The following is a 23,288-nucleotide window of genomic DNA, read 5'->3' as shown; positions in this document are numbered from 1 at the left end:
AAGAGCAGGTGATTGGTAACCTCAAGAGGAACGGGAAGAATGGGAAAATGACAACGTTGCCCTGGGTCCTTGGGCCCATGAGTGTATTCATCAGTAACCTGAGGTTTGAATCCAGGCCTTTGGGCTGAAATGTTTTCTCTTTCTCTTACTCATAACCTTTTCCTTAGGGATCTTCCCCTTCATCCTATATACAAAGCTTCTTATGCGATCTTCTGTCCTGCGAGGTTGTTTTAAGTGGTTGCCCATTTGTCTGTGATAAGATGGAAGTAGGTACTTTGATGGTCTAGCCCCTGCCTGAGACGCAGGCTCGTCTTACATTTTCTGACCCCACCCTACTCCATTGCATTTCGTTAACATGTGAAATGGAATTATTGGTCGTTTCCTGAATATATAATTTGATTTTGTTACATTTCTGGTCTTGGCACAAAATGGTCTTTCTGGCATTCTCCTGTCCTCTCGTGGTCTCTCCTCCCCCACGGGTGGCGGAGATTTGTCTAATTGATCCTTTGCTGTTGTCCTTCAGGCATGTCCTTCCGTAAAGCCTTTCTTGGCTTCCAGAAAGAGTTTCTGCTGCCGTTTTGGGGAGTGAAAGTAGGTGCTTAGTACAAACCACGCAAAGCAGTCCATACAGGCGGGGAAGGCCGAGGTTGAGTGCGGGGATTTGGCAAGCTGGTTATGAAGCCATCAGTACGTGATTACGGTGGGAATCTGAAAACACAACGAACCATTTTGATTTGTTTTTATGTGTTTATTTTTTTTTTTTTCTGGAGAACCGGTTTATAAGACATCGCCAAAAATACTACCCGCACCCATTCTTTTCCAAATATATGAATATGAAATACTAATTAACATACTGGACATAATTAGGCTAAATTCGTCCAGCAATTAAGGGGATGGCATATTCCTCAAATTTTTATCTATAAGAGCTAGTTTCATTTGTCAAAAAAAAGAAAAGTTCCTTAAATTCAGGCTCAAACCTCAAGGGGAGAACAAGTCCATGTTCTGAAGAAATAAAGAAATCGGTCTGCATTTACATATGCCATCATCAGCGAATAGCACAGCCACGGAGCTGTGAAAATTGCAGACCTTTACAACCCAGCCTTTGATTAATGACTTAATTAAAGCGGGATTAATATAAATCTGTGGGCAAGACAGAATGCTAGTGGAAGGAAGGAGGAAGTATTCTGGCAATCTACTCTTGGAGTAATCACTGTGGGAAACGCTGATAACAGGGGGATAGTTTGTGGCTTAAACACTCGAAGAGCTCCTGGAAGGAGGGCTGATGTTTGTGAGCTGGCCAAGAGAAGGCCAAGCCCTACAGAAATGAGGTTGGGATGGCGGCAACGAAGCCAGTATATCATACAGCGGAGTTTCTCTAAAAGATCCTTAGGACGAATTTCTCTCGAGTCTTGGCAACAAGCAAAGCTGACTTCTCTCCAATAACTGTTCCTTAACTTTATGCACACTATGGATCTTGTAACTAATTATACTTCCCTTTTTGGTCTGACAGCTGGGGGAGATTAGGGCTAAAGTAATAATGTCTAGGACCGTGGGGCACGTAAGTGGTCATGTAACCACTGTGTTTACTCTTGCCTCATCTTTGTTTCCCTTGGTCTCATTCTTTCGACCTTATTCCACTTCTTGTAGTCTCTGCGTTTTTGTAAATCACCACGACACCTTTCTGTTCTGAAGTGGGCTGTAAAGACATGATGTGGGCGGGGGGATGGGCGCAGTCAGGCTTCCTCGGTCCCAGGTAATGCCATTCCCATGAGTTCAGCTTCAACTCGGAATGGCCCCGAGACTCCTCTGTCCAAACTCCTTTTGTGGTTACGGAAACCGAACCAGAGATTCTGCGATGTGACCAATGGAAAATAGTAACCAGGGAATGACCAGAACCAAAATGTATTCCTTAAGCAACATTGGGAAACTGACTGATAGGTACGTTGCAAAATTGGCTAGATAATGATGTGTTGGTTAGCTTAGGACCCAAATTATTTTAGCAGTAAAATCAAGACTTCAGGTTCTTTGGATAAATTTGTCTCTCGGTGCTGGCAAAGACCTGATATAAACCTAATAATGCTGTTTAGATACTGTTTCTAGCCTATGCCTCTCACTCTCCAAGCAAGTTACAGCAGTTGGAAGGTCTCAGTTATACATGCGGCCATAAATAAGCCTTTAAGGGTTAGATTGAAAAGGCATACAGTATCTATGCCTTACTTTTAAAAGACAAATATTTGTTGTATCAGGAGTATATATTTCCAATCTCCCCTTCCCCACACCACCCCAAAAATTAACTGTCTTAATATTATATGCACGAGTACCTGTCCCTCTGGAGAAAACACACACTGATATTGATGGTGAGTTTGATAGTATAAAAATATTATGTTACATGTGAGAGTCAGTGAAAGTAGCATTTGGATAAATGTATTTTCTAAGAATTTAAATATGTCTGTGTAACTAAAGCAAAACAAGTTAAATACATGGACATGGGCTCATACCGTTTTTATGTGTCTACACCATTTATATAGGTACCATTTACATATCTAAATCCCATCTGTATCTACATACACCTATCATCTATCTACCTTTCTAAAAGCTGGTTAAAATTTCATTCTCTCTCCTCGTTGTCCAATGAATGATATTTTTAAAGGGTTTAAGAGATCAGAATTCTCTATAGGAGATGGCATAGGTGAAGAAATGTCCTGGGAAGTAGGTAGCAGAGGGAGCCAGAATCACAGATACTGATATTTCCATACCATCTTTCATCAGTACGCTCCTTTATGTGAATCATGATGTTGAGATTAAGGGAACAGGGACAGATTTTGATAAAAGCCTTCTCTTTCACAACAAATTCAAGAGAATCATTGTTAATTCAGTGTTTACATGAAAGATGCATTTAAGGTACGTGTTTAGATGAAAATGAAGCAGGTTTTGGACGAGACTTCTCAGTGGTCCCTTGTCCACATTCACTGGTGCTTTTTTTTTTTTTTTTAATTATACAGAAGCTCAAGTCCAAGGGAGAAATTCTATAAATTTCTCTTTCTCTTTGAAGACATATACCTGTAACTTAGAATATCTACTATATGGAATAGATCGATAAAATGTATTCCGGCATTGGGGCGCCTGGGTGGCTCAGTCGTTAAACGTCTGCCTTCGGCTCAGGTCATGATCCCAGGGTCGTGGGATCGAGGCCCTCGTCGGTCTCCCTGCTCCGCGGGAAGCCTGCTTCTCCCTCTCCCACTCCCCCTGCTTGTGTTCCCTCTCTCGCTGTGTCTCTGTCAAATAAATAAAGTCTTAAAAAAAAAAACCCCATAAAAAAATGTATACTGGCATTTAGCCAGTAAAATATTAAAAGGCCTACTTATGAAGAAGAATGCAGGGGAAGTTTTCTAATCTTTTGTTCTGAACATATAGCATTATAGAGATGTCAAAATAGGTTCAGATTAAATACCCAATTTTACCTCTGAGTGAATGTTGTTATTGCCATATTCCAATGAAGGGGGCAAATTGTAAAATGACATGCCCTAAGTTACATGGTATTGGGCCAAGAATGAACTCACTCAATATTTTCCTTAACAGCCGTTGTTCAGGTAGGGCATGTAGGCTCTGGAAATACAGGGATACATAGATTTCTGTCTGTGATGAGCAACAGAATGGCAAAGGAGCAGGAATTCTCTCGATATTCATTCACAATGGTTGTCTTAGAAAATGTATCCTTCCCGATCCTGATTGTTTGAGAGAGAAGGCGATTGACATTATCATCAGCTGCATTACAAAGTTATAATAGGGAAATACGAGTATATTTCATATAGTCAGGTGGGTAGATGGAAAATTAGAGGTGTACAAATTGTAAATCTCTGAAACATCAGCCTTCTATCATGTTACATAATGTAACTTCATGTCAACTATGCTTTTTGATATAGTTATTCTATTTAGCATTTTTTTTAAGATTTCATTTATTTATTTGAAAGAGAGAGAGAGAGAGAGAGAGAGCCCCAGTGGGGGCAAGAACAGAGGGAGGGAAAAGCAGACTCCCCGCCGAGCAAAGAGTCTGATGCAGGATTTGATCCCTGGGATCATGACCTGAGCCGAGGGCAGACGCTTAACCAACTGAGCCACACAGATGCCCCCTATTTAGCATTTTCTCTTAATGTAACTGATTGTATATGAACACCTTCGTGTTTAAGTGATTATAGTTTTGTAAACAAATAGCCAGTATTTTAGGAAATACCGTGTCCATCCTTCTTAGAATTTGGTCACTTGTGTACATGACTGAAATGTCTATGAAAGGATGAGCGTTTTAAGGACACTTCCCTTCTCTGCATCATCCAAAGATAAGAGTCTGCAGAGCAGGTTTTTCTTTGTGCTATCAAACTGAAATATTAAACACATAAATGGGAAAATAGTTACTGATTTTTATCTTCACCTGACAGAAAAATGAGAAACAGGTTTTTTTTTTTTCAAATGGAAATTTATTTTTGAAACATCGTGTGGTGAGTAACAATGCATTTTAACTGAAAGTCTCTAATTCATATTCCTCATACAGTAACATATTTGTTAGGGAAAAACAGGTGTTTGGATAAAGCAATTGGGAAAGCAGTGAATGTGTTGATAATTTCCCAAACCATAGACAAAGTTCACATCTTCCATACATGTGCTTAACTTACCATAAATTTAAAGTAGATTGCAGTGAAAAACAAATCTAAAGAGTAAAGATCATTATAAAGGATTGAGGTCCACAAATGCAAAAACAAAAGAGAGAAAAGTAAACCAAAGGAATTCACGGTATCATCTGAGAAGAGGGAGAAACGATCAATAAAAAGAGAGGTCCTCAGTATTAGTTTGAACCTATCCCTCAGCCTATCGCTGTGTTATTTGAGGCACCAGCGGGCATCTGCCCTGAGAAGAGATTATTAGCACTTTCTGCCTATTTTACAAATTAATTGACGTGGTGTGCAGAAGCTGCTCTTAGGGGGCAGAGTGCAGACGGTGGAGCAGAATGAGAGAAAAAGATAAAGAAAAGCTCATGAAATAAAAGAAAGAACATGTCTTCCCTCAAGCATCAATATTTAATTTTTTTCAGGCTCTATGATCCATAAATGCAATTAATGATATTTTAATAGTGTCCCCCATATCCCATTTGGAAGAACTGCGTAGGCTAAATAATGTTTTAACCTCCCTGTTAACAACGTGCTCTAAAAAACAACAACAAAAAGCCAAAAAGGTACAATGTGGCCTAATAACACAAATGACGTATCACATATAAAATCCAAGGCAAACTTCTTTTTTTCTGGATTTAAAAAGATGCTTTTGGCTAACCTACAGTTATGATTCTATAACAACTCTGAGAGTCTATAATTAAGGAAAGTGAGGAGGCTGGGTTAAGAGGTTTGCATCTGTGAGCTGCTGGCCATAGAGTCACAAATGTTCTGTCACCTTAACTTAGTTTTCCTTCTTCCTCCCCCTGCCCTTCCTGCCCACGAGACCTCCTGAAGTCTGCAGGTTTAGCAATAAGAGAGTCCTGTCAGTTGGTTCTCATCTTAACCAGCTGGGATCTCCTGTTCCTTCTTCCTGATCAAAAGCCGGTGCTGACTAAGAACAAACCCTATGCCTATCTAGGAAAAATAACCACCAATTTCTTTATAAGTTTCTTCACACAGAAACATCATTTATATCAAGTATTAAATTTAAACTACGTGGGCATCTCCCCTGGGTTCCACAATTTTAATCCTGAGTCAGAGTGTTCTAGAACAGTGAAAGTCCTATCAAAGTAACTGATGCAGTCCAGACTTACTTAGTTGGTACTGCTCTTGCTGCTGTGTTTACTTTACCTCAAAATATACTGACCAAATGTTTGGTTTGGTTGCTCTGTGTAAATACTGCTTAGCTTTATTGTTTTTGCTGAAATGGTCACCTGGAAATTGCTGAAATGTGTCTGCTAAGTAGCTTGTGATATTTTGATGTTTCCTTGTAAAAAGTGAACCTTAAAATACAGTGACATCTCATATTATCTAGACATTAGTCTTCTGCCAACTTCAGATCTCTCAGACAGCACTCAGATCCCAATAGCAATCCCAAAAAGCTTCTGCAAATTACCAGACTTTTGTTTGAATCCACATGCCTGATCCCTATCTAGGGTTTAATAATTTTTCAATAACATGCAAAACAAAGACACAGACTTTCTCACCAGGAAATTAGAAATAAACTGGAAGATATATTTTAGAGAGATGCAAAGTGACAAAATTGGCTAAATATCACAGCCTGAAAAGGGAGAGAGAAACAGATAAAGCTCTTTGCACAGAGACCATCATGGGATGCTAGGTGAGATGACCCTCAGACAGCAGGGAAATAATGTAGTTAGTGATCTCTGACTGAACAGGTAGGAAAGTATAATATGCACAATCTAACTTCGACATATGTTACACTAAAAACAATTGCTTTGGTGCTTTAAGGAGTAAGCTCTGCTGGAGTTGAGTGGTATAGGTCATTCTTTGTCAAAATTTAATAGGCATACCAACCGCCTTGGGATCTTGTGAGAACGTGGATTTTTGTTTAGTACACCTGGGGGTGTGAGCAGGACTATATTTCTAACAGCCTAATGTTAGAATGCCATATTTCTTTCCAGTTAATGCTGGCAGGTTTTCCAGCAAGGGTACAGAAGGCATTGATTTCCAATAATGTCAGATAAATGAGATGTTCCTGCATTTGATCTCAAGTACTTTTTGAAACCTGAAATTAAACCATACTAGTTATATAAGTTGGCAAGTTCATGTTACATACAATTCATTCACTTTGGAAATAAGGAAACAGCATTATAATCAACTATTTTTAAACTATGAAACATGAGAGAGAGAAATTGATAGTGCATTATTCGGTCTTTCAACCATATAATAAGCATGCATGAGAATTTTATTGAAATCTGAACTTGGTCAATACTGTGCAAGATTTGAGGTGAACTCAGTATCATACAAAGTCATATTCAATGCAATTCTGAATTTTCTCTTATATTCTGTCATCCTTTTAATATCTGGAGAGTACGCAACACACAAGGCAAGTTTCTTGTTTTCTTTTTTTTTTTTTTTGGAAAGAATACTTGGTTTTCATTTGTTAATGATGAAACACTGTGCTTTGTTCAGTGGTGAAAAATCAAGACTGGTTTTTGATTAAAAAAAAATGCCCAGGCAATCATATTCTGGTTCTGCACTGTATGCACATAAATATTATGGGTATTAAAATAGTCTATAAATAAGCTGGACCTGGGAGAAGTGATTGAAGCTATGGATTTATACCCTTCGTAGGCATTTCACCTATTATATAAATTCTTGACCCTGCCAAATTCCTTTACACTGGGTTTATAAAATATTCATGACCAATGACATTAATGTGAGACTTCTCTGATCTTACTACATCTTCCATATTGAAGTTGTGGTTCTAGATACATTATTGCCTATTTGATCCTTTCCCACCTCAGTAAGCTTTTGCTGAGGGTGAGATTTCTGTGATGCTCCAGACAATTATTTAACTTCAGATGGCGAAACTAAATCACCTACTATGTTTGGTGTGGATAGAGTGTTCGTGAAGTACGTGTGCGAAGGGGTCGGAGTGGGGGAGATGCCAGGGAAAGTTGTGAATGGTGTTTATAAAAGAGAGATGATTTCAAGTGCTATTTAAAAGGTCAACAAATGCATATGTAAAAATCTGAAAACCTATATCGGACAATAAGGAAAATAGGCTCATGATTCTCAGTAATTTACAAAGATTCTCACATTTGCTATCACTCTGTAATTCTTTCCTTGAAAAAATCAGGATGGTATAGATGGCAACTGTATAAACCCATTACCTGTAAAATGCTCTAATTTTTCCCATTTTTATGAAAAGTAAATTCACAACGTGTACCAAAAAGTGTTGGTACATGTTGGTACTGTGAAGCTGAAGAGTAATCTAGGTTAATTAACAAAATATAAATGATATAACTTAGTAAATTATTTCTCATTTATTAAAATGAAAAAAAAAATACCCAACCAAACAGCTAAATGGTAAGTTTAAATGGTATGTTATTCAGGGAATAGAGAGTCTGTCCAGAAAGATTTTCTGGGAAGAACAATTAATTGATACAAAGGCAAGTGCAAATTTGTCTCTTTTTAAACTTTAAAGCATATCGTTCAAAGTTTTAGCTTGTGTGCATGATATAAATTCCATACATCGTTTTCTCAGTGTCAATAAAAAGCACAGCTTATTAAAAACTGAAGTAAAAATCAAAATAACTTTTTAAAAAAATCAGAGTTTTGTCATTGGTATATGGAGGTTGTTCCAGGGGCCCATCCAAAGCTCCTCGTCGTCTGAGTGCGTGTGGTCACTAGGGAATTCCAAAGTCTCCTTGCTGTTCTTACTGTCAACCACGGACTCCTGTTCAACTGTGCTTTTCAGCCTGGGCCCCAATGGCTTCCCTGCGGTACCGTCGGTCCCCACAGGGCAAGGGGCAAACGTAACCAGAGTGGGTCTTGTGTTCATCTTCTCGGTAGAGAACGGCCCCTTCGATAATGTGTTCAGGGGGACATTCTCCTCATGTGTCACTGCCAACTTGTCGAGTTTCTTAAAATGCCTCCCCAGTCGGACAGGGGAAGTCGCTTTTAAGGTGTCAGTGAGGCAGGCACGGCGGGTTCTCACCACGGACCCGTTCTGGGCAATGTAGATGTCGCCGTTGATGTTAGTGTGTGCGCTGGGATGGTGAAGGCGGCTTCTTTGACACTCCGGAGCACTGTCTTCTCCAGCAGAGCTCGTTTCGTACTCGCGGTCCACAACTAACTTGATCATTCTTTTTCTCGCCCACTGCCAAAATCAAAAACAAGGAGTCACTGTCAAAGGAATGAAAGGGGCAACGATGACAAGGTCTGTGAAATTCAGAAACGTTGATAGAAAGCCACAGAAGGTTAAAGAACTCAAAAGAGTGAGAAGAAACTCAATATTATTAACAGCACATTCCTTCCTGCCACATGTCCACTGGTTTTAGAGCTTCACTTCTGAAGACAGTGTTGCTCGGTTAAGCAGCAGACATGTCAGGAGGCACTTGCATTTAGATCAAATTACTGCTCTATATGGGGGAAAAACAAAGTATATTTAGGTAAGGGCTCTGATCCATTGTTTGACAGCTGCTCTACTCTTCCAGGAAGTTCAACTGAAGGGAACACACAGTATTAGTATATTCTGTTCATTCTAATGCTTCCTTTTCCCAAATTTGAAAGATTTTTTTAACCCACATTCTAATTGCTAATATAATAGCCACAATTTTTGTATCCTTTGAAGTATCCTGGTCTTCTGGATCATTTTATTTAAATATATGTGAACTTGAAAGAATCTTCCCATCCTGAATAATTGATTCAGTAATACACAAAAATGAAAATGAACGATTGTAAACTTTCCTCTAGTAGGCAACTGCAACACAATGGACATGTCTCCAAATTTATTTTTCTTTGACCAATCCACATGAGAAATGGCAAAGAGCAAAGGTTAACTAATACTAGGCTGCTCTCAAAATAGTATCACATTTTTAGAATATGTGAACTACCAATGTGTTGGACTAAGCCATGCTTTTGATTTCCAGATATATATCTCAAATTTACTACGTTTACTTACCCAGAAAGAAGTTTTGTAAAAATTCAATTTTTTTTCTAAATCCACTTTAACTCATAGCCACAATGGAAAAGAAATGGTAAAAACTTAACTGAAATGAATTATCTCCTACTACAAACCCATTTGAACATGTTCGTGATATTTTTTATAATCCTTTTGCCAGTTGAAATGTATATATAGGCAAAATTGTTGCCGGTTTTATCCCAAGGATTTATTGTCTACAGATGAAATAAAAACAGCCCCATGTAGTCCTAAAATCCATTCCACCGGGCAGGGCCTCACTGGTAATGCATAATGCCATAGTGGAGTCACAGAAACTCCACTAGGAGATAGTAACTATTGATGCATGGTTTGTCTTGGGAATGGCTAGTAGAGGAAGATGAGTCCGTCTGACCCTAGTGCACTCTGATGTACAAGTCTACTTGTAGCGCTTGTATGTTCCCTTTTCGGGCATGCCTCTAATCCTAGGTCAGCTAGAGGTCACGATCATGTTCCTCCCTTGGCTTGTCATTGCAGAAGGCACACAGAAAGCACGGCACACAAGAGCACTCGCCACAGCAAACTCCCACCTCCTGGGCCCTGGCTCAGAGTGCTGTGTTGTCGCCCTCGGAGCCGGATCCCGGGGGCTGCTCCCGGGGTGCTTTCTTGCTGGTCGCCTGCTCGGGCACCTGGAAGCCCCACGGCCCTCCGGACTGGCTCTCGCTGCTGCTGACACTTTGGCCGGGCTCAGAGTCCTCCTCACTGTCCCCACCTGCCCCCACCGATGCTGACTCCACACTGCCTTCCTCCTCCTCTTCGGGGACCTCAAGGCCTGCTGGCTCCTCCTCAGGGCCCAGCTCGCTCTCCTCTCCTGCTTCCTCCACCCTGGGCTCTTCCTCCAGCTCCTCAGGGGGCTCCTCTTTTCTCCCTTTGACCTCTTGACCAACGGGCCGCCTTCGGGCCAGAAAGATGTTTTTCCGGACCTTCTCCTCTTCTGACTCTGTGGACTCTGACTCTTCTGAAGACTCAGGAGTCGAGCTCTCTTCCTGCTCAGAAGGCGTCTCCGACTCTTCTTCAGTGGTCTCTGACTCGCTGAACTCGGATTCTTCCTCGCTGTACTCAGTGTAGTCACTGGACGACTCCTCCTCTGACTCCACTGTGCTTTCTGTGGCTTCATCTTGGTCCAGAGTGAGTTTCAGATAATCTTTATCAGCCTCCTCAAGGCGTCTCTGCCAGTCTTCCCCCTCAAGTTCGGTGAGGCCCCTTCGGTCAGCAAGCCCTCTAACTTTCTTGAAAATCATCGGGAAGATCCTGGCTCTCTTCCACGTTGTGTACGTGGGCACGGCTGGCGGTGGCTTCTCAATGGTGACCACTACTTCTTCCTCCTCACTAGGCTCTCTAACTTGGACTTTTGGTTTTCTAATTTTCTTTGTCTCTTCCTGAAAATCACGAAAATGCAATTGAACCGTCAGCAGGGGGATGGTTGTGATGTGACCTTGTCCCACACAGGTCAAGAAGGGTTATAAGGGTTATAACTAGGTTCAGAGAATAAGCACCAAGTTCTCCATGGTTCATCCCCACTGCATACAGATGGAAAATGATCATGAAAAAGTATTTTATTTCGGCTGGTACTTTTTAATGAGGTTTTCCAATTTTTTTTTTTCTCATTCAGAGTTTATTTTACATCGTAGAAAGAAAGTAATTATCACCTCTCCTCTCTCCCTCCCTACACTTTAATAGTTTCATGTGTTTTCTTTAACAAAATTGTAAATAATCAGGAGATTATGATAGTCAAATATCACATGAACTATTCAGATAAACTATTTTCTTACTTTTGAACAGGGTAAAGCTACAGTGACATTTATTTTGTTTTTTGTTTTGGATAAGTGTTCCAAGTAATATAGGCAAGGTATATAAATGAGTCATGTTAATTAAAAGATGCATAACGGAATTCCATTAAACGTATTGGTGGTATTTTACTTCTGATAACGACTTTTCCATGATTTTTAGGTATGCCCCACATCGTTTGGCAAAAGAGTTTTTATATATTTAATTATAATGTTAACTTTATCATGGCTTTATTCTAGGCATTTGACATTCTATAGAAGCAAATAAACTTGCACAATTTCCTTCTATACACAAGGCAATGAAATGGTCTGTGTTATTAAATTTCTACAGAAAAAATAGTAAGTGAATAGGGTTTCTGATTTTTGAAATTTTTTGCAGCCCGCTATTCAAAAAGGGTTAAACATCACGGCATTACCTCTTCCTCCTCATACTCGTCCTCGGCTTCACCAACTACCTCACCATACTCCTCTGGTCCAGCCGGTGGTAACAGACGGCGACGGCTTCCATATTGAGGCATCTCATACCTGAAACAAACTCACAGCGTTCAACATGTTTCCATGGGATCCTGGTAACCATGACTAAGCTCTGTTTTCTTCTTTATCCTCATCATTCAGTCAACAGATACATTATATAGCACCTATTGTGCTCCTTGTCAACTAGTTACAAAACCGTAGAGTAAGAACTACAACCTGATGGCCAGTGGTTTTTGCCATGACAGTATCCTAGAATAATAGTAAAAAGAGGTTATTTCAGATTTAAGTTTTGGGAGAGACTGGTGTTTAGAGAAGAGCATATCATTCCTTAATTAGTTGAAGAATTTAGAACAGGAAATAGGTTCTTTGTAAACTACATAGCTTATTCGGGACATAACATCTCTATCTTTACAGTGAAGATCTCTTCCAACACGGTCTGGAATGGCGTATACATTCTTCTTTTGAAATACTTATGTTTTTTTTCTTAATTTCTCTTGGGCAAATCTTGAGGCTGACTAGTTAGATAAAATGTTAAACATCTCATATGCCAGAAATGGTGAATTCAGGAATTGAGCAAATATGTTTGACTTCTATTTCTCATAGAAATAATTTTGAATCATTTTACTGCATCATTAGAGTTGTAGTCAATATCAACATAGAACCAGAACTGAATATAGAAAAATGGATAAAACTTGATTGAAACTAAAAGTAGATATATAATTCCTTTTCAAAGATGAAGTGACATGTATAAAAAAACTGATACTGGATTAAAAAAAAATCTGAAGATGTACCCATGCTCATAACTGTAATAATCTTGTCCGTATTCCTGGCCAGCATCAATTCCAGACTCCATGGATAACTCCTGTTGTTCAGAAAGAGAAATTGCACTTGAAAATAGATTCTTACCACATTTTAGATCGAACGAATTCAGATTTATTGCCAGACCTAGAATCCCATGACTCTCAGAACGCTCCTGCCAAAAAACTTTAATTACATATGTTAGTCAAACATAATAAAAACTTCTTTTCTCTGGCTGTAACTATCTGATATGAAATAAAGTTATGTCATTAGAAAGAACTGGGGAGGTTAAAAAAAGGTACGGTTTTTCTAATTTAAAGTAACTTATCAGTAGACACTTCATACTTCACTCTATTTTAACTTGTATTAATAGACTTTAGCCTTGAAGGAAATGACAAAGTTACCTTCCTGATTAACAGTTTCATAGCATCCTGAGCACGTCTATTCATTACATTTATGAAAGAATCTCCTCATAATCATTTATACATTAAATGACATTAATGTGTGATACCTCTCAAGGATGTTTACATTTTAAAGCATACTGCTCACTCTGTATTTAATTATTTAAAAAGGGCACAAGCCCTTTCAAGGTTTCCAGTTCTAAATTCTAAACACTACTGATTTTGTCACTCTGCTCCTAGAGAAAGATGTTTTTCCTAACATATACACAAACTGCAAAAGTTAACCAAATGAACTGTGCAATGAAGTAAGAAAAGGGAGGGAGGCGAAGAAGTACCCACAGGAAAATAGTGGGTATTTATCCCTAAGGTCATTTATTATTTTGTTGGTCCAGATCTAGTAATAAAAGTCAGGGGGAAAAAAGTCATTAAAAATTGGAATTCACAGCCTTCGTGGTGGATATTAATTGCCCAAATTCTAATCAGAAAATGCGATTAAAAATCTGGATTGGGGTTTCTCTCCAAAAATAACAAGATGGCAACACTGGGCTCCATTTCTGTGCCGTGAATTTAGGTTCTGGCACTGCTCGTGGTAGTGATCACGCTCTTGTAGTTCTCCTCTTGCCTTTTACACCCTACCCAGTGCCACAGTCGGCTCTCCCATGTGCGCCTCTCTTGCATCTGGTAACCGCCATTCCCTGCATGCTTCTTCATGTTGCTACTCTGCAGTGACTTTGCAGCCTACAAATAGTTCGGCAAAGGTGTTCAATTTCATGTTAACACTCCTTCAGTTTACCCATCAGAATGGCTATAACAAACAAACAGAAGTTTTAGCAGGGACACGGAGCAACTGGACCTCTCAGACACTTTTGGAGACACTATAAATTCACCAAATCCAGTGGTAAATTTTTAGCAATAATACAAAAGTCAAATATATGCATATCCTTTCACAAAAATTCAATATAGATCCATTTATATGCTACACATGTGTACAGTTGTGCACCAAAATACATCATTTGTAACAGCCAAAAACTGGAACCAAGCCACAAGCCCATGAAATACACACTACTGCATCACCCAATAACAAACATGACTCTCCCAAACAGAACGACAAGCAAAAGTCAGGCGCAAATAGAACATATCCTATAGAATCTTATTTACATAAACTTTGAGAACAGACACATTAATGTATGTCTTAGAAGCCAGGTGAAATGTTTTCAATCGGTGGTAAAGCATACCTTGGATAACCCGCATTGGCTCCAAGACAAACAGAAACTAAAAGGATTGGCAGTCACCAAACCAGCCCTACAAGAAATCTTGAAAGGGGTCCTCTTAGCAAAGAGAGAGCCTAAAAGTAACATAGACCAGAAAGGAACAGAGACAATAAACAGTTAACAGTCACCTTACACGCAGTACGATGGCACTAAATTCATATCTTTCAACAGTTACCCTGAATGTAGATGGACTAAATGCCCCAATCAAAAGACATGACCCATCCATATGCTGTCTGCAAGACACTCTTTTTAGGCCCAAAGACACCTCCAAATTGAAAGGGGGGGGATAATGGACACCAAAATCCTTATATCAGACAAATTAGATTTTAAACCAAAGACTATAATAAGAGATGAGGAAGGACACTATATCACACTTAAAGGTCTATCCAATAAGAAGATCTAACAATTGTAAATATCTATGCCCCTAACATGGGAACAGCCAATGATATAAGGCAATTAATAACAAAAGCAAAGAAACACATCCACAACAGTAATAGTTGGGGACTTTAACACCCCCCCTCACTGAAATGGACAGATCCTCTAACCAAAAGATCAACAAGGAAATAAAGACTTTAAATGACACACTGGACCAAATGGCCTTCACAGATACATTCCCAAAGCAACAGAATACACATTCTTCTCTAGTGCCCATGGAACATTCTCCAGACTAGATCACATCCTAGGTCACAAATCAGGTCTCAACCAGTACCAAAAGATTGGGATCATTCCCTGCATATTTTCAGACCACAATGCTTTGAAACCAGAACCCAATCACAAGAGGACAGTTGGAAGGAACTCAAATACATGGAGGCTAAAGAGCATCCTACTGAAGAATGAATGGGTCAACCAGGAAATTAAAGAATTAAATCCATGAAAACATAGCTGTTCTAACTCTTTGGGATGCAGCAAAGGCAGTCCTAAGAGGAAAGTATATAACAATACAAGCCTTTCCCAAGAAACAAGAAAGGTCTCAAATACACAACCTAACCCTACACCTAAAGGAGCTCGAGAGAGAACAGCAAATAAAGCCTAAACCCAGCAGGAGAAGAGAAATAATAGAGATCAGAGCAGAAATCAATGAAATAGAAACCAAAAGAATGGTAGAACAGATCAATGAAACCAGGAGCTGGTTCTTTGAAAGAATTAACAAGATTGATAAACCCCTGGCCAGAATTCTCAAAAAGAAAAATGACCCAAATCAACAAAATCATGAATGAAAGAGATCACAACCAACATCAAAGAAATACAATTATAAGAACATATTATGAGCAACTATATGCCAACAAATTAGACAATCTGGAACACATGGATGCATTCCTAGAGACATATAAACTACCAAAACTGAACCAGGAGGAAACAACACCTGAACAGACCCATAACCAGCAAGGAAACTGAAGCAGTCCTCAAAAATCTCCCAACAAACAAGAACCCAGGGCCAGATGGCTTCCCTGGGGAATTCTTCCAAACAGTTAAAGAAGAATTAATACCTATTCTTCTGAAACTGTTCCAAAAAATGGAAATGGAAGGAAAAGTTCCACACTCTTTATGAGGCCAGCATTACCCTGATCCCCAAACCAGACAAAGAATGCACCAAAAAGGAGAATTAAGGACCAATATCCCTCCCTGATGAACATGGACGCCAAAATTCTCACCCAAATACTAGCCAATAGGATCCAGCAGTACATTAAAAGGGTTATTCACCACGACCAAGTGAGATTGATTCCTGGGCTGCAAGTTTGGTCCAACATCCGCAAATCAATCAATGTGATACAATACATTAATAAAGGAACGAGAACGCTATGATCCTCTCGATAGATGCAGAAAAGGCATTTCAGAAAGTACAGCATCCTTTCTTATTTAAAACTCTTCAGAGTGTAGGCATAGAGGGAACATACCTCAATATCACAAAAGCCATCTATGAAAAGCCCACAGCGAATATCATTTTCAATGGGGAAAAACTGAGAGCTTTTCCCCTAAGGTCAGGAACATGGCAGGGATGTCCACTATCACCACTGCTGTTCAACATAGTACTAAAAGTCCTAGCCTCAGCCATTGGACAACAAAAAGAAATAAAAGGCATCTGAATCAGCAAAGAAAAAGTCCACTCTCACTCTTTGCAGATGATATGATACTTTATGTGGAAAACCCAAAAGACTCCACCCCAAAACTGCTAGAACTCATACAGGAATTCAGTAAAGTGGCAGGATATAAGATCAATACACAGAAATCAGTGGCATTTCTATACACCAATGAGACAGAAGAAAGAGAAATGAAGGATTAGTTGATCCCATTTACAACTGCACCAAAATCCTTCAGATGCCTAGTTATAATTCTAACCAAAGAGGCAAAGGATCTGTACTCAGAAAACTAGAGAACACTCATGAAAGAAATTGAGGAAGACACAAACGGAAAAAAATGTTCCATGCCCGTGGATTGGAAAAAAACAAGTATTGTGAATATGTCTATGCTACCTAGAACAATCTTGAATGTGTATGCAATGCAATCCCTATCAAAATACCATCAACTTTTTTCACAAAAATGGAACAAATAATCCTAAAATTTGTATGGAACCAGAAAAGACCCCGAATAGCCAGAGGAATGTTGAAAAAGAAAAGCAGAGCTGGCGGCATCACAATTCCGGACTTCAAGCTCTATTACAAAGCTGTCATTATCAAGACAGTATGGTACTGGCACAAAAACAGACACGTAGATCAGTGGAACAGAATCGAGAGCCCAGAAATGGACCCTCAACTCTATGGTCAACTCATCTTCGACAAAGCAGGAAAGAATGTCCAGTGGAAAAAAGTCTATTCAACAAACGGTGTTGGGAAAATTGGACAGCCACATGCAGAAGAATGAAACTGGACCATTTCCTTACACCACACACAAAAACAGACTCAAAATGGATGAAAGACCTAAATGTGAGACAGGAGTCCGTCAAAATCCTAGAGGAGAACACAGGCAGCAACCTCTCTGACCTCAGCCGCAGCAACTTCTTCCTAGAAACGTCGCCAAAGGCAAGGGAAGCAAGGGCAAAAATGAACTATTGGGATTTCATCAAGATAAAAAGCTTCTGCCCAGCAAAGGAAACAGTCAACAAAACCAAAAGACAACTGACAAAATGGGAGAGGATATTTGCAAATGACATTTCAGATAAAGGGCTGATATCCATATATATAGAGAACTTATCAAACTTAACACTCAAAAAACAAATAATCCAAGAAATGTGCAGAAGACATGAACAGACATTTCTGCAAAGAAGACATCCAGATGGCCAACAGACACATGAAAAAATGCTCATCAGTCATCATCAGGGAAATATAAATCAAAACCACAATTACATATCACCTCTCACCTGTCAGAATGGTTAAAACTAACAACTTGGGAAACGACAGATGTTGGCGGGGATGTGGAGAAAGGGGGACCCTCCTACACTGTTGGTGGGAATGCAAGCTGGTGCAGCCACTCTGGAAAACGGTATGGAGGTTCCTCAAAAAGTTGAAAGTAGCGTTACCCTATGACCCAGCACTGGCACTACTGGTGCATTTACCCCAAAGATTAAAATGTAGCAATCTGAAGGGTACCTGTACCCTAATGTTTATAGCAGAAATGTCCCCAATAGCCAAACTATGGAAAGACCTCAGATGTCCGTCAACAGATGAATGGATAAAGAAGATGTGGTAAATTAGACAGACAAACAGAATATGATGTAGTCATCCCAAAAATGAAATCTTGCCATTTGCAACGACATGGATGGAACTAGAGGGTATTATGCTAAGCGAATAAAGTCAATCAGAGAAAGACAACTATCACGTGATCTTTCTGATATGTAAAATCTGAGAAACAAAGCAGAGGATCATAAGGGAAGAGAGGAAAAAATGAAACAAGAAAAAACCAGAGAGAGAGAGACAAACCATAAGAGACTCCTAAGCTCAGAAAACAAACTGAGGGTTGCTGGAGGGGAGGTGGGTGGGAGGGATGGGGTGGCTGCGTCATGGACATTGGGGAGGGTATGTGTTGTGGTGAGCGCTGTGTATTGTGTAAGACTGATGAATCACAGACCTGTACCCCTGAAACAAATAATACATTATATGTTAATAATACAAAAATAAAAGAATGTCAATTAAAAAAGGCGTAGAAGAAACAAAAAAAATAATCACAAAAATCTCATTGGCTAAGATATTGCTACTGTGCAGTAAAGGTCTATATTTAGACAGAAGAAAGTCCTGCCATTTGTGACAGCCTGGGTGGAATTTGAGGGTGTTATATTAAGTAAAACCAGACACAGGAGACAAATACTGGATGGTATCAATTATATGTGGAATACAAACAAAATGTAAAACTCACAGAAATGGAGATTAGAAAAGTGGTTGTGCGGGGCTGGGAGTGAGGAAAGTAGGGAGAGGTTGGTAAAATGGTATGCATCTTAATTATAAGATGAGAAAGTTCTGAGGATTGAATGTGTAACATGGTGACTGCAGTTGATACCGCTGAATGTGTAACTGAGATCTGTTAAGTAAAAAAAAGGGGGAACTTAACCGTTCTCACCAAACAGGAAATCACCACAATGTATACTTTAAATATCATACAATTTTGTCAATTATACTTCAACAAAGCTGAAACTTTGAAATATATATGTATTATTTTAATATATATTAAGTATTTATATATATATATATGTATATGTATATTTCATTAAACTACTTATCTTAGGGGGGCAAGAAGCAGCAGCCGGGTGAGTGGTTAGGGAAAGGAGAAATAATATCTGAGTGCCAACATGGAGAGGCTTCTGGAGAACTAGTAGAGACAGTGCACTTTGTAAAAATTGATCTAGCTCTGCATAATGACCTGTATACTTTTATGTCTGTGGGTCTATTTCAACAAAAAGTGTTCATTCCAGAAAGGGGGGTGGGAAATGAGGTCGACAGAGAGCAATAAGAATTGGGACAAAGTTTAGTCTAGATTTGTTATTCAAACTACGTTAACATATATATTTTTTCTTTTCTTACTGGTGAACTTAGATTTTTGAGGCATCTAAAATCCAATTTGATTATATTGGTTTAAATGAAGCAAATTGGTATCAGAACTAAAACTTTGAAACTGCTTGATGTGTCAAGCAGTTTGACTTGACACATCAAGTCACTGTGAGTGACTTTGTCTAGTTAAGGCATTCATTTAAAGGCGTAGGAAGTTGAAGGTAGAGATAGTCTGATCCAATACAAATATATATCTAATATATACAGAGACTGAGAAAAGACCACAAAATGGTTCTGAATTTTAATCCTGAATTTAATCCTGAATAGCCATCAATGGAAGAATGGATAAAGAAAATGCAGTACATAAATACAGTGGAATATCATTCAGACTGAAAAAGGAAGGAAGTTGCTGCCATATGCAACAACATGGATGACCTTGAGAACATTATGCTAAGTGAAATAAAGCAGTCAGAGAAGGACAAATGCTGCACGATCCCATTGTACAAGGTACCTGAAAGAGTCTCCTAGAAGCAGAAAGTAGAATGATGTTGCTGGGGGGTGGGGAGAAGGGGAAATGGGCGCTGCTTTCAACTGGCATAAAGTTGCAATTAAGCAGGTTGGAAAAGTTCTGAAGATCTGTACAACACTGTGTTACTATAGTTAACCACACTATTATGCACTTAAAATTTGTTAAGAGGGAAGATCTCTAATTTTTGTTCTACAACAATTAAAAAGATTTTTAAGTTGAATCTTAATAACTTTTAGCAATAATGAAAAACAAATATCTATGGAAGTATAATGCAACTGAGTGGATTTCAGATTTTAAGACTTAGAATCATTTTTCTTTACACACAATTTTTTTTTTTCCTACAGGGAGAATAAAGCTGAGCTTTTGGTAGTTACGATATATATCTGGTGTCAGATGACTTTAAAAATATTACAGAAGGACAGAAGCAACTGGGAAGAAATTGAGGAAACTTAATCCTTCATTCAGTCGGTCACTCTGTGGTCTGAGCTGGGTAGGAAGAGACGCAGGATGGTAGAAGGGAATAATCTGAAGGGTCCCTCTTAGATTCTTCTACCATCCATTACTGAAGGCTAGAACATCAATTATTCAGAAAAAGATAAATAAATCAATGGAGGAAGCACATGGTAACCATTAAGATTCCCCTGCTGCTCCATTCAGTCCCTGTTGCCACACATTTCTGCTAACCCCACAGAGAAGCCAGGATTTTTTTATTATTACTATGTTCAGTTAGCCAACGTATAGAACATTAGTTTTTGATGTACTGTTCACTGTAAGCCAGGATTAATTTAGTATCTGACAAAGAATAAACATGTATGCTAATGCAAACAACAGCAAAATAATGACTACCAGTTACAGAATTTCTTCCTACCATGCTCCAGTTGCTGTGGTAGGAGCTTATACACTAAATATGACTGCCAAGATTTTATAGAAGATGAAAATGCTACTCGAGAGGGTGCATACCTTGACCAAAGTCTTGCATCCAGGAATTGGCATTTGGATTTTAAGTCCAACTTATCTGATTCAATAGTCTATGGAGATGCCTTCACAGAAATTTTCACTAAAACTTTATAAAAGCTGAATATTCCTGCCCAGCAACTTCCAAATTTTGGAGAGTAAATTCTAATCACAAAATGCCTCTCTCTAATAAAGATTCTGTTGTGTTTTTTTTTTTAAAGAATACAACAAATAATTTTTAAGTGGAACTTATAAAATACTAAATCTGCCAAAATAGACATTTAAAATTAACATTTTTTAAAGTTAGCATATGAGCATAAGTATGAATTATACGCATTATATAATTCTGAGTATCTTTTCCTCATTGCAGAAGAAAAGGTCATAGGCACTTTGAAGTAGACACGTGCCCAAGGCTGTATATTTCCGATCACATGATTAAAGACTATTTATCACAACCCAGTTTCTGCCTTGCCTTATTTCAGTGTCGACACCAGCTTTCTTTCCTCAAACACTGCCTATTCCAAAGCTCATCTCAGGAATGGTTCTGATGAATCTAGATCCACTAATTCAAGTGACTGATCTGGGTCATAATTTGTCTCATTCAATGATAGCTTGCTTTCAATAGGAGCAAAGGTCTTATTTGTCTAACTCCTAGAGAATGAAGCTAAAAATTTGGAATTTCAGCCCCCCGCAAGCAAGAGAGAAGTGATTTGCTTGCTTACTTATGTCTTTGTTTCCACTTTAAACCACCCCTTCTCTGTCTTATAAAATCATGCCATGTGATTACACTCTGGTGCGTGTCGGATGGGCCTTAACGTTACATAAAATATTGTGGTGACTCAGTGAGGTCGAAAAGAAAAAGAAAATTGATACCTCTGGTTTAAGAAGAGAAGGCCTCAGGAGTTGCTGTTGCTGCCAAAGGAAATTAAAATAGAAAAAGGTTTAGAAAATAATTCCGGTGGAAAAGGGAGATCATGATTGAAAAGAGAGAAAAAAAAGGCCACAGCTTAAAACTGGTTACCTTGGGATTATGAGTTATTATTCCTGTGATAGCCACCAATATTTTGACTATTGATGTTGGAATGTGAAATAAAGAATTAGGTTGCATTTCATCATGGTTTTAATTAACATCTAAGTTAATCACCTTTAATAAATGAAAACCTATAAGTAACTTTTTGTTCAAACTTCTTCGTGTAAAAAGTTATTTACAATTTTAAAAGCACTTCAAGTGCCACAGGATCCTTTTGAACAAACTTAACCCTGTTTTAAATTGCCTTTTTTTCTCCCCAATCACATTAAATGTAATCACGTTCATTATTGAGAAGGGTAGAGCACATAACATAATGATATAGTCGTAATATACTCATCATATTTAAGAAATGCTCCCCATTTTTCTTTTTACCAAAACCTGGGTTGCTTTTAGTCAAGCATTGAGCATGCTTTTGGAAATTCTTCTGTGATCGGGGAAATTGTCCTTCCTTGGATTTTGCAGGGATCACTCCTTACTGCGTCTCAGCCTCCCCCAGACTCAAAGGAAAGACGTCTCTATTGGTTTGTTTCCTGATAATTTATCCTTTAAACACATGGGAACAGGAGACACAGTTCAAGTTTTGGTTTATCCACTCTTTGAGGGAATGCTTACACAAATCTTACATGGGAATGACACTGGCAATGTGGGCAGAGAAATTCCGGGAGACCATTCCAGTGGCGAACCAGCCGTTGGAAATGGCCAGGAGAACAGCCATGTGACTGAAGGGAGGCTCGGTTTTCCATGACACGGCTGTGAGTGACTTTGTCTAGTTAAGGCATTCATTTAAAGGAGTAGGAAGTTGGGCGCCTGGGTGGCTCAGTTGGTTAAGCGACTGCCTTCGGCTCAGGTCATGATTCTGGAGTCCCAGGATCGAGTCCCACATCGGGCTCCCCGCTCAGCAGGGAGTCTGCTTCTCCCTCTGACCCTCTTCCCTCTCGTGCTCTCTCTTTCTCTCTCTCTCAAATGAATAAATAAAATCTTAAAAAAAAAATAAATAAAGGAGTAGGGAGTTGAAGGTAGAGATAGTCCGATCCAATCTGTTAGCTATGATACCTGTCCCTGAAAACCAGTTATTCTTAAATGCATTCATCTGGATTTCCAAATACATTAGGACTTGTTCATTCTGAACTAGTGGCCAGTCAGGTCGTGAGCTCATTTCACTGTCTTGACTGGGAAGCTGTCTGCTCAACTCAGCGAGGTTCTTGTCACCTCACCGACGGCGCCACTTTCAGGATAGCTGGGCCAAATCCCACCGGCTAGATTGTCCACCATCTTCTCCACAGACCCAAGAGTCACATGAACACGATGGAGAAACCAGAGATATCTCATAGTCTGACTCTTGAAAACTTTAAGGTCTGAAGCTCTCCTGTGTTAGGAAGGAGCTTTGGACTCTGGTAAA

General features: G+C 39.1%; 1 protein-coding gene across 1 annotated transcript in view; it reads right to left on the bottom strand.

Moving 5' to 3' along the window:
• Positions 1-9,364: 9,364 nt before the first annotated feature.
• Positions 9,365-23,288, bottom strand: part of PCDH15 (protocadherin related 15) — a 1,645,434-nt gene continuing 1,631,510 nt past the window's right edge. Inside the window, exons 34-35 of the mRNA XM_073878941.1 lie at positions 11,873-11,981; positions 9,365-11,048 (exon numbers count right to left, since the gene is read on the bottom strand). Of these exons, the coding sequence (XP_073735042.1) occupies positions 10,215-11,048; positions 11,873-11,981 (943 nt within the window). The 3' untranslated portion in view covers positions 9,365-10,214. The remainder of the gene's footprint in view (positions 11,049-11,872; positions 11,982-23,288) is intronic.

The sequence above is a fragment of the Callorhinus ursinus genome, unplaced genomic scaffold (assembly GCF_003265705.2).
Source record: "Callorhinus ursinus isolate GAN/ISIS: 27379988/994484 unplaced genomic scaffold, GSC_fseal_2.0 scaffold32, whole genome shotgun sequence".
NCBI classification, from domain to species: domain Eukaryota; kingdom Metazoa; phylum Chordata; class Mammalia; order Carnivora; family Otariidae; genus Callorhinus; species Callorhinus ursinus.
Note: the sequence above shows the minus strand (reverse complement) of the source record. Positions and strands in the feature narration are given on the sequence as shown.